The sequence below is a fragment of the Olea europaea genome, unplaced genomic scaffold (assembly GCF_002742605.1).
Source record: "Olea europaea var. sylvestris unplaced genomic scaffold, O_europaea_v1 scaffold65, whole genome shotgun sequence".
Taxonomy (NCBI): Eukaryota; Viridiplantae; Streptophyta; class Magnoliopsida; order Lamiales; family Oleaceae; genus Olea; species Olea europaea.
Genome location: NW_019264872.1, coordinates 1,223,525 through 1,236,542, shown reverse-complemented (window position 1 = coordinate 1,236,542; position 13,018 = coordinate 1,223,525). Strand labels below are relative to the sequence as shown.

The following is a 13,018-nucleotide window of genomic DNA, read 5'->3' as shown; positions in this document are numbered from 1 at the left end:
AAGCTCAACTTTGACATCAGAACTTAGGGATCCTTCATAAAAGCAAGGTATATATCTTTTATTTTATGTTGAAAGCAAGAATTTGTTGTTGTGGCTCTAAACTTTACATTCTTGCCATGTTTTGTAAGCTAGTAAATGTAGTAGAAGCACGCATCCATTTGCTATAAAAAAAAAAAAAAAAGGAAACAATGACATGTAAGAAAAGTAAACAATCTATGAAAATGTGACCAACATGTGAATATGTGACCAATATGTGAAAGTGTAACCAACAATGACATGTAAGTGAAGAAGTTAAAATATGTGGCCACTCTGTGGATATGTGAGAGCATAATGTGGTTTTATTGTACCATGCTACTCAAAGACAATTCTGTGTGTATAAGATTGTAGAATCATGACTTGTGACCAACTAAAAATGAATCGATGACGAATGCAAGTTTGATTTTGTCATCATCGCCGTTAAGCTTTTTCTTGCAAACATGAAATTGAATATTGAGTATTGCACTACCATTACTTATTAAGTTACATTCTCAGATATATACAAATTGTACGTGCTTGTTTTTGGGTTTGAAACCCTTCTGGAACCAACTCAAGAACGTAGATCTGTCAACTTCTTTAACGTCGCCTTTGAAATGCTCAAAAACTATGACACGATCATCATGTTTGAACAATTTATATTCTCCAACAACGAAAGGAGACTGCAATATCCTTACTGGCCTCGAAACCTGCTTGACTAGTAACTCAAAATGACCTTCAGGACACGTGGATCCCTGTATATTGTTGTAAAAACTTGTTAAGTTTCATATCGTACATAGAAACTACATGTGACTAAGTTTTGAATGATCTGTGACCTGTTAAAATTTACTATGATTGGCATGTAGTTGATCTGTGACAAGTACAGAATGAATAATGGCTTTGTGAATACCTCTATCTGAACACTTTTGGTTGCCATCATCACGTTAGATATAACGGAATCTACTTGTTTCTAAATGTCTTCAGAGTGTACGTCATCAGGTTGTGTATATCCGATCCCCAAATCGAACGATGGTGTTGAAGACTACAGGGGGTATCAATGTATTCACTTGGGTCTATCTTACCTTCCCCTTTCCTGTTAACATTTGGCTGCACTGTTTGCACCTGTATCTTGGAGATGAAGAAGAATACTTGGCATGTCAATGTGACCATGGTGTGTAAAATGAAATTTGTAAATATCATGTAAGTGCCTCGTCGGTCTTATCAGAGCCTCTATCAACCTGAGTTCCCTTGTCTCCAACTCCCTGAACTTCTGTACCTTGATCTTTTGCTTTTTTACTAAACTGTCGCATGATCTCTTCCATTGAACTAGATATCATTGCTAACACAGTTTCGAACAGAAACAGCATGTTAGTTCGAATCTCCATCAAGTCACTTTTTAGGACACCTTGCATTTGGACAATGAAGTTCATTTTTGTTGAGTGCACATCATTGAAGCATGACATCTGTGACCTGATGACAGCGAGCTCCCTATTCAACAATTTATTGTCCGACTGTAGTTTGCATATTTCCATTCTCAAATCATCACATGCCTGCCATAACACCATAACATCACAAGTGTGATCAATTCTATGGAAAAAAAGGTTATATGTGACTTAGGAAAATTTGTTCTGTGATGAAAATGTGGTGGATATGTGACCTTCATCGCAGTGATCTGTGACCAATGATTTCAAAAAGGTAATATGTGACCTAAGACATTGATCTGTGTCCCCTGATTTCAAAAAAATAATTACATCAACTTACATCAACCCATTGTGGCCTGTGAGGGTGTGGTTCATCTGGAGAGTTATGGGCAACTAATGGTGCTTCATCAATTGGAAATTTTTCACGGGGGTGACTCTTGACGTCGTGGTAGAGGATCAACGAAATTATCATCGTCGTTCAATACATTAGGCTGCTCCATACTGCTATCCGTTAAGAGGATCACTGACTTTCCACTAGTACTAGCATTATCGATTGACTTCTTTGTCCTCTTTTTCCTACGGCTCTCACTTGACAAGTCCAGTTGAATCGGCTTCTTGTACTGGACATTGTTCATGTATGGCATGGCCATTTCCATTTCCGATGGATCTAGGTCATAAATCACAATATGCAAAAGTGTAATCATAATAGTTCAGTATACTGGTAACAAGACTTACTGATATATTACACAACATTTGTGAGCAGTCAGCTCGTTCCAACTTAACAGTAAAAGGTTGTTCATCTACCATCCAATTCATGATTCGGGGATGCGTCTTCGATGTTCGTGTGACAACAATTCCATCTACTCTTTGAAAAGTCTCATAAATCCATACTTAGAAGGCTAACAACATACCTCGTAGCTTGTAATGTGTGATTTTCCTACTCAACCCATCTTTCAATGAACCCAAGGTAATGTCAAATAATAATTTTCTCCTTGGGAATTTGTTCATTGCATCGAAGTCCTCAACTAGGGCAAACAAGTAGTTGTCAACAACTTTCTTGTAATCTCTAGGAAAAAGATAAGCAGTGAGGAAATACTACGCAGCATCCTAGCAACGTCGTCATCCGGTAGAGCTTCGACAAGATCCAAGTCCAGCATTTGACACGCAGAGAAGAATGTGGACTTGATGTCTTCATGTGTTACAATATCCACATGAGAAAAGTATTTTCCCTTCAGTTTTGATGTTCTACTATCATACATTTGTGTATCACACTCCCCATGATATCTCAGGCCTGTGACTAAACAGAACTCGGAGATGGAGAACCTCACATACCTTCCAGTCACATAAAACCACATTTCTTCATTGTTTGGCTAATGAACCTATCTCAGAAGGAAGAAGTGAATCAGTTTTGGTTGTATCATGATCTCGTCAAACTCTAGAAAATGAGCAAAATAGGTTCCCGTAAATATACGTTTCTGTAGTCGGCTTAAGCTCATCTAAATGGTATTCAATACACTTTTACTGACTGAGGTTGTAATTTTCCCAGGAAACCACCTATCTTCTAGTATTATGAATTGCCAGACTTGTATTGAAATTGCAGACAGTGTTAAACACTTGTACTGAAAGAAATCACACACAGATAATATGTTACAACACAAAGAGATTCAATTAATAACATGCTCTGCCTAACAGGTCACATATGCATACACATGTACACTCGAGTCAGTAAGTTGAATAGTGTCACAGATATTCATTGTTAGAACACTCATGTCACATTTTCAGTCAGCTCAGGTCACAGATCTATTCATTGTTAGTACTTCCATTTCACATACATTCGGGTTAGGTCACAGGTCACATTGTTAGTACCTTTGACATTACCCAGCATATAAGACATAGTTAGTTAGTTGGATGTCTAAACTAAAGAAGATAGTTTTCCTTTTCACTATTGTGATCGAAGCTAGCAAAGAGATGATATTGTTGCAGTATTTCTTCAAAGAATTGGGTTACAAGTATGAGAAGAGTAAATTACATTGTGATAATCATAGTGCTATTCGTTTAGCAAATTATGACTTAATTTGGTTGATTTTTGAGGATGAAATCTAGTTGAGAAGATTCAAGGGAATCATTATTCAGCTGACAAATTGATGTAGACCGTTTTGATTGAGGATAGAAAGTTGTGTGCAAATTCATTTAGACTTCTTTTCAAGAATTAAGGAGTTGTTGCCAGTGTAAACGAGCTATTGATGGTGAATTAGTCTAAAGTGGATGATTGTTAATTTATGAATCTTAATTATTGTCATTATGTAGAGACAATACGCGAATCGACCTACGTGGTAAGATCGTCGTGAAGCTTAGAAGGGGAAAGTAAACTCCTTTTATAAACTTCTTTTCATCATAGTGAAGTATTGTAATGATAGAAGATAATGTAGTCTCATATTGATGTGAACCTCTATAAATCTTGTTTATTCTTATATCTAGTTTCTTTTTGTGGTTTGGTTACTCTCGGTTGTATAGAATTAGAGTTTCTAATTCTCAACAATCTCGCTACCTACTCGCCACCTCAAACTAGAGGTGATTGCACCAAATCTTCCCGCTCACTGTTACTCTCTCCCTAACGAGTTTAAGAAATCATCATATTTCTCATTTCATCAACCATCTATCCTTGCGCCTTTGTACTTTATCTCCTTCCCTGTCTCCATAGATGTCATTCAATAGACCATTTATCCTCTATAAAATTCTCAGTATTCTCATATGACACCTCGACTTAGTCCATTGATGAGAGTATCTTGAAGAACCACTCAATGACCTAGTAGAGTCATCATTAAGTCTCCTTTCATTTCTAGCCACTCCATCCAAAACAATCACTTCTTGTCATTCATAAAATCCGCTACTAATTTCAAAAAAATCGAACTTCCAATGTAGAACTTGGGCAAATGTTCATATTGTATTGAAACAACAACCGTCTACATACCTCATTGATACTATCCCTAATTCCAAGTTGTGAAGGCTTTCTGATATCCAATTTTACCCTAGTCCCATTGCATACCCTGTTCATGTCAATAGCTTCAACCACCATTATTCTCTTTTTCAATCCCTCTAAGGTCATGCTGACAATCTTTAAGAGGCTACCCATTAATATTACTGACTATAATAATTGAATAAAGCCATGTCCCCAGTAAATGTCATACCCATATAATGTGAGTTATGATGTGTGGTTGGTGTGAACCCACGTAGCAACGAACACTACAAAACCCGCAGAAGAATGAAATCGGACCCAAAACGGTTCCAAACAATAAGATTTATGGATTTTAAGTAAAAAAACAATGGATTAAACAATCCACACAGTCAATAGAACATGTAGACCTCTTAATCACAAAATTTAATGAATCTAATCCGGATAATTTAAAGATCGACCCGAAAAATAGATGAACCAAGAAACCATAGCAATTACAGGAATACCTTGACCCCGTGATTACACAACCCATGAATCTCACTTTGATTGGTTGAACGCTATGAGAAATCATCTCGATAAGTTCGATAAATTTTGAAACATAAAGCCTCTAGAGAAAATCTCCATTAATTTAATCTCAAAAGTCTTGTAATACAATGTAGAAAAATAAACCTATTTATACTAAAAACCTAGAATAAAGTTTAAATGGAATAAAATTCTACAATACCTAGAAATCTAGTAAAACTTGAAATAGAGTCCTAAAATATCTAAATTACCAAAAATAAGAAATTGGACTAAAATAAAACTTCCCCAAATCACATAAGTGATGTAATGATTAAGTCAATTAAATATGTGGATATAAGATTCATTTTTTTTTATATTATCTTTTAAATTTAGATAGTATTAACGATAACAATTAGTTCAACATTGAAAGTCATTATTTTTTATATTTATAATTCAAAAGTAAAAATAAAAATGTTGATATAATTTTTATTTCATTAAGCCCCTGTTTGATAATTATTTTTAAAGAACTTTTCTTTTCAACCTTACATTTTCATAATAAAAATTTTTACACATAAATCCAAAAAAATTTCTTATTTTTTAACCACTCATTCTCATTTCAAAACTAATTTTGCAAGAAAATTCTTTATAATGATCATCAAGCAGAGGCTAAATAGTTCAAACTTTTGGGCATATATTTACAACGAAATCAACAGTTTGCGATTGATGTGTCTGTTAAACTATAAAATGATTCTAGACGAAGTAAGACAAGAAGAAAACCCTTGAATTCCGTTCTGGCATATTATATTTTTTTATACTATAATCTTTCTCCTGTTTACAGAAAACGTGTACATCCTTTTTCCAATTATTATAATCTCTCTCTCTCTCTCTCTCTCACACACACACACACACACACACACACACACCCCCACCCCCACACACACACCCACACATTAATTCTATCATAGTCTAGAGAGAAGAGAGATTCTTGAGACTCAAGCAGAAGGGGAAAAAAGGCTGAAATGGGTAGAGCTCCTTGTTGTGACAAAGCTAATGTGAAGAAAGGGCCATGGTCGCCTGAAGAAGATGTCAAGCTCAAGTCATATATCGAGAAACATGGCACAGGGGGTAACTGGATTGCTTTGCCCCAAAAAATTGGTAAGGAAAGAAAGCCACAAAAGTTTTGCCTTCAATTATTTAGCATTCATTTGATTGAAGTAGATGTGTTCTTGTGTACTAGGTCTAAAGAGATGCGGAAAAAGCTGTCGGCTTCGATGGCTAAATTATCTTCGTCCAAACATTAAACATGGAGGGTTTTCTGAAGAAGAAGATAACATAATTTGCAGCCTCTATATAAGTATTGGAAGCAGGTAAAATGATGTAATCTAGCTTGATTATCACTCTTTATGTCAATAAATAACAAAGTTTACCCTTAAATTTTATGAACAGGTGGTCTATTATTGCAGCACAACTGCCTGGAAGAACTGATAATGATATAAAGAATTACTGGAATACAAGGCTGAAAAGGAAACTACTGGGGAAGCAGCGCAAAGAAAAACTGGCTCGTAGAGGGAACTTGCAAGCGCGAGAAACAGTTAAAGGAAAGGAAATCTCGACCATTTCAGACACAATAGATAACCAGAATCCTTACTGGCCAGAGTTACCTTTGCTGCCACCTATACCCCAGTCAAAGGATGAGTCAAGCTTTAGCGATCACACGTCTATCAGAAAGCTGTTGATAAAGCTCGGAGGGAGATTTTCTAGTGATGATCAGATTGGTAGAGAAATGAAATATCAGTACCCTAACAGCAATTCACTGGTGCAAACAGTACACCTACAATCTGTTGATGATTTGGCACCTGTTAATTCAATGGAAGTAATTAAGACAAGTCCTTCTCGAGCACTGGCAGAAGCTCAATACACTATTAACGAGGTGAATATGTCTATATTTCCAGGACAAAGCAATTTGCTTAGTGAACTTGATCGTGTTATATATAACAATCCAGAAAACTTACAAGGGCTCGAGTTCTTATATGCTGATATGATGGATAATAAGAGAAGTGGGACTAGTACTGGCGCTGGAAGCACGGATTCGGATGAGATGAATTCTCTGATTTTTCCAGCTGGTGCTTCCAATTATGAAGGTATTTTGCAAGGATTAGTGCTAGAGAAGTTCGTGATTGATGATCAGATGGGGTATCCCGGGGCACGATGATCTCATTGACATTTGAAGATGTATATTTGTAGCATTGGAGAGTGTTGGATTCTCGTTACTAAAACCCCTAATAAGCATATTGTGCATGATGTTCGTTTCACCTGCTGTTTGATCAATATTGAGTGCGATAAATATGTTTTCTGTTGTAAGCCACTATATCATTCCAATGTATGACAATATGTTAATCTATCTATGATAGAATGAGTTTAAGTTTTTGTTGATTTTAAGTGCTGATAATCTTGAATCTCCATTCTACACTAGTCAATGCAGATTTGGTTCGTCAACTGATCAAGCTTTTCGAGTGCAAGCTTGCACTGAATTGCCATTATTGCTGAATTTTTTGCTTGATAAGAGGTATGTATTCTGATTGATATTGCTTTAATATTCACAAAATAAGTGCCACCAGGTTCCTCGAATCCAATGCAATTCTGAGTCTAGTACAGTCGATTCCTTGACATTTTGGACGCAACTTTCTGGGCTTTAGCTATTAAAGTATTTTCCTGAGTTTCTACATTATTTTATTGCCATCAGCATTCCTAATTAAATATATGTATACGAGCAGACGTGATTACAGTCAATCGAGGCCCCGTAGATTTTAGGTGGCATCTGAACCCCACTCAACAAATAGACACATTTTAATTTTGAATGGACGAGTCTTCTTGAATTAATATAGTGTACGAGATTAGTAGCAGTTGGTTTAAATTTTAAATCTTCTATGTATGTAATGAGAATACAGATTTCAAGATTGATTTGTTCAAATGAGTCACCATCTTGTGGGAATACATATTAAATAAAGACGAAAATATAAATCAATTTATAAGGACTTGGGCTATCCTTTTTAATAAGGTTGACATTTTAAAGTCGAACACGTACCTAATATAATCTTTCCACTTTAGATCTTCAGTCTACTGTCTTAATGCAAGAGAAATTTAACATATTGTCAGAATTAGCGAATGAAAACCTACACAATACTGTATATTAACCGTTATTAGTATAGACTTCCAGTAGGGTTAGGCATAATTAGGTATTGTGTGTATTACTAGATGCATAGCAGTTGATTTTGTGAGGCACTAACGGTCTGGTCCTAAAATTCAAGAAGGCTATGACACTAACTAAAATCAGTATTACAAACAGTTGGACTCACCTTAATATTTTTAAGATAAGAAAAAGTTAACTTGTTTAAATGAAACCCTAGACACACAAATATTTTTGTTAATGTTAAATCCCTACAAAACCGTAAGATATATATTAGGAGAATTAGGAGAAGCTCTGGGTATTGAGCCCTAGCTAGGAATTCTTGTTTTCTCCAAATGAAAATTTCTAGGAGAATTCATTTAATAGTATCAATAGCTTCGTCAAAAACCTCTTATTATTTGGTCATATAGCGAGTGCAATCTTAGGCTGCACATGTTGGTGACATCCAAACCCTTAAGTTCATGAAATTCAAACCCAATATATGAGAACTTGTGCTATATTTGATGCCTAGTTATGAAGAATATCATTGGAAGTTTAGTGTGATGATGAAGGTAAGAAGTCCTAAATTGTTTCTTGCTGCATTCTAGACTATAATCATCAAATATTCGATATACATACAAAAGAAACGGAACTACTTTTCCCCTGACCAATATAATTATGATTTTTTGTTAGTTTTCAATCCTCAAAACATGCATGCCAGTAAAGGATTTCTGTTCTTCCTAGAAATTGTTAGCTCGGCATTAATAAGTACGAAATCCTAACCCATAAGGTACTATTATATGACTATCTTTTAATGTCATAATATTTTTATTTTCCATATTCATTTGATTAGGTTTCTGTTTGTTCCCAAAAACATAATGGAGTTAGAAAATCTAAGTGCTTGTGCAATGATTTACTAATTTATCTAATATTTTGCAAATTGGAGTTGGATAGTTACAAGTTGCTTAAATGCAAGTTAAGCAGCAGGTTCTTCATGATAACAATAAATGTTGCACGAAACTGTTCACTTCTCTGCTCTTCTATTTATATGGTATTAGAGCCCGCATGCTCAAACGAGTCATTGAATCCGTCTAGAAGTTCAAATGAACCACCATCTTACTAGGAAAGTTCAGGGTAAATTCCCTTATAGAAATACTAACATATAAAATTTGGACTACTACTCTTTTTGAAGTTGATAATTTGTTTTATGACTGCGGATTAATGTGTAGTCTAACCAAATAATCTAGAAAGTATCAGATTATGGATGCATAGTTTACACTAGATACTGCTAAGTCATGACTTTTCTTCCATAAACTTTGTTTGGTAAGGCAAGGTCAAGGTTTGTTACAATCAGTTGACATAATTGAGAAAATGATTGTTATAAGAACCATGACTCTTAAAGTCTCTACTACATTTATTTTTAAGCCTTAAGAGTCAACTTATTGTGACAGATGATATATACAGCTAGCTAGTTAGGTAGATGTTTCTATTCTTATCATAAACCATCAGGATTTAATATGATTACATTCATGCATTGAAAAAAAAAGGACAATTTGTGTCAACCTTCTTCTATCCATCACTATCCTGTGACCAATAAACGACATTGGAAATCTTCTTCTCATCACTAATGGATTAAATAAGCGCTTTCAAAATTTCTCTTCTTTGATTTCACTCTCATCTCACTTTCTGGAATCTTGAAACACGAAATATTTGAGACTTTAAAATAAAAATTTCTGTGGTTTTAATTATTAAAAGTCATCACAGGCGGTATAAATTATAAAATGCTTTGTATAAGTTATCCTTAGGTTTAAATGTCTTAAATCTACCCTTACCCTTTGATCCTGACAAATATTATGCTTTTATAACCTTTCTTGGATGGATTATAATGAATTCTTAGGGACATAGGGAAGAAGTTAGCAACCGCCAACATTTGAGAATTTTTATGTAAATTGTTCGGTAAAATCCTGCGAGTGTACGAAATCGTTGACAAATAATACGAATGAGTAACGTGTATCGTCCAACAAGCAAACAAAAGAGATTGGTGGTTTGTAATTATTCTAAATTAACCTACGAAAACTTGTAAATTCGAGTTATGTATTTGTATGGAATGAGACTATCGAATTACGAATCCACATATTATTACCTATTTCAGTTCTCAATTACGTGGCTAGTTTCATTCATACATTTTTAACGATCGATAAATTTATTGTAATTAATTCTCTTTTTCAAGATGAATTAAATCTATTCTAGTCATGATTCAAATATATTTCTAGTTCAAATTCAAATGAATTGAACGCATTTAGTTTCACGATTATCTCAAAAAGTGTATATGCGATACATATTATTCCTAACATTTATTGCACATATGTTAATCAAGTAGTGTTCTAGACCTATTGTGAGCCTCTTAGGACTAAAATAAACAACCATATATTCAATTGTGATCAAGAAATTTGAAATATCGTAGTTCGACCCAATCAACACCTAGAGGGGGGTGAATAGGTGTTTATGCGAAATTTTCTTTTTCAATCAATTAATAATTGCAACACGTCACAAATATTAATTTGTCCATATCAGTTCATATGCTTTATTATCCTATGTTTGAATACCGATAATAAATTAATTGCAGAAAAGTAAATAATACAATTGTTTGATGATGGAGAAACCCCAATGTGGGTAAAACTCTGGGCCCAAGCCAGTAGAAATCTACTATAAACGAAAATGCAACTTACAATCTGCCAGACTCAACCCACACTGATTTTTCTGACCTCCTGACTGTAATTTCCTAAAAGTCTTCCTGGAATGCGTGATCCTGCACCAACTCCCGGCTCCTAGCCCTCCTGGATTGCGTGTTACACCGATTCTCGGCTCTTGATTTCATCTATCTCCTGTGGATTTAAGAGAATCGCCTGTTCTCTAATGATCGAGACTCCGATCTCCTTCCTCGATCTCCAAAAATCAACAAAGGATCTTGAAGATTGTGTTGTGGTGTTTGATGAATGTTGATTTGATGTTTTTGGGTGATTACGCGAATCAAATATAGGATTGAATGAGAGAATCAAAGTGTGGAGAGTTTTCTTCAATTTCAATTCTTGAGAGAACGTTTGAAAACTGGCTGAATTTTATTTATATAAAGTGTATTTGGACATTTGGGTCAGGTTAAAATGTCGAAAAAGGAAAATATGGTTTTATGGGTAGTACCGTCGCTCGAACGAAAAGCGAGCGACGTTGTTTCGTTCGAGCGAAGTGGGGGCAAGAAGCGAGCGACGACCTTTCTGTTTTTGTCGCTCGAGCGACCACTTGGCGAGCAGCTAGTGAAACTTCAACGACATATCTTGCCCTACTTTATAGCTTGAACCCTAGCATACTTTGACGAAATTACAACTTAGTCCCTCATCTTTTACACATGTACAAAATGACCCTTAACCTTTAAACATTGACAAATTGACCTCAAACTTTTAAACATTTACAATTTTACCCTTTTATTCACTGAATAGCTAACATGAAATCTAACAAACTCTCCCTTTGACATTCTATGACAAAACCAAATTACAATAGCATGAACTACAGTGACAATCTAATACACTGACTCAACTCACAGTTGCCTTGTCTTCTTTCAACTTGTTTTTTGAAATCACAACTCACATACCCAGTGTAAAAGCACAAGAAACGGTAATATAAGTTAACATAAAAGATAAAAAGTCATGAATAGCCATAACATTGTACCAATATACTAGATTAAGATACAGTATCAATGTATGTCAATTCACCAAAAACATACATTAATAATGCAAAAACATCAAAACTCAATCTAGCTAAAAATAGCAATAGTACATTATCAAAGTACTTTATCATTACAAATCCCAAAAATTATCACAATGCTACTCCCCTTTTTTGTCACAAATGGCAAGGGGAATCCTAAACAACTAAGCATGATCATCATCTCCGTCATCCACGTCCTCAGAATTGTCAGCCTCAGACTCATAATCCCAGTGCTCGCGCATCCACCGAATACCGCGCTAAAAAAAGTAAAAGAATGTAGCAAACTCCACAGTATGATGCTCGAAAGCAGCTCGTAACTGAGTAATGTCGGCCATCATGCGGGCCTTCTGCTCAATGAGAATCGACATCTGACCCATAAGCACAACAGTGGGGTCAACAAGAATAGTAGCCGGAGCAGGCGGGGTGGGTAGTGGAACAGAAGTGGAAGAAGAGGGAATATCTGAAGTAGACGAAGGAACATCTGAAGGAGGTGGAGGAATAGCTGAGAGATTAACAAGTAAATTACCTAAAGGATCAGCGGGCACTATCGGGTCGACAAGCTCAGCTGGCTCAGCAAGAACAAATACAGAAGCAGAAGAAGTGACAGTGACCTACTCTGAGAGATGATAGTGTGCCCTATGGGATGAAGAGCTCTTCGTGACACCCCATTGGGAAATGAAGCCCCAAGTGATGTCATCAAGCAGTGGATCAAGCAAGCATAGGGAAGACCAATCTGATGATCAAAAAATCGAAAAGTACGCAGAATGTGCTGGCAAATGAAAGTGGGTAGGTCAATCGAATCCCCATATAGCAAAGCAAAAAGAAATCTCGCCTTCTCTATAGGCAGGGAAGAAGTGTGAGAAACGGGCCATAAATTCGTGCACACAATGCGTAACAAAATCTGTCGATCAGTGGGGAGCGAACTAGTGCAGATCGCCTCAGGCCCACCTCCCAATGGACTATTAAACAGGGTGGAAAGAACCAGAGAGTCAGCTGGAATAGAATCAACTGAGAGATATGGGTAAACGGAGTGAATGACTTGGGAAACATGTACGGACTGGAAATAACATCTGGTGAAATCCTAAGTGTCTGACCCCAAAAGAACACTTAAGGACGAACCACTAATGTCATGGATGTTCGCATTGAACTCCTGAACAAGGAGACTAGACTGGGGATTTAACCCAATCAGCAAGGATTCCCAACCTC

The 13,018-nt window shown here is 35.8% G+C and overlaps 1 protein-coding gene across 1 annotated transcript; it reads left to right on the top strand.

Moving 5' to 3' along the window:
* Positions 1-5,767: 5,767 nt before the first annotated feature.
* On the top strand, positions 5,768-7,320 carry LOC111390129 (transcription factor MYB87-like). Its single transcript, XM_023015129.1, has 3 exons — positions 5,768-6,042; positions 6,125-6,254; positions 6,334-7,320. The coding sequence occupies exons 1-3, from the start codon at positions 5,907-5,909 to the stop codon at positions 7,097-7,099; spliced, it is 1,032 nt and encodes a 343-aa protein (XP_022870897.1). The 5' UTR covers positions 5,768-5,906; the 3' UTR covers positions 7,100-7,320.
* The last annotated feature ends 5,698 nt before the right edge of the window (positions 7,321-13,018 follow it).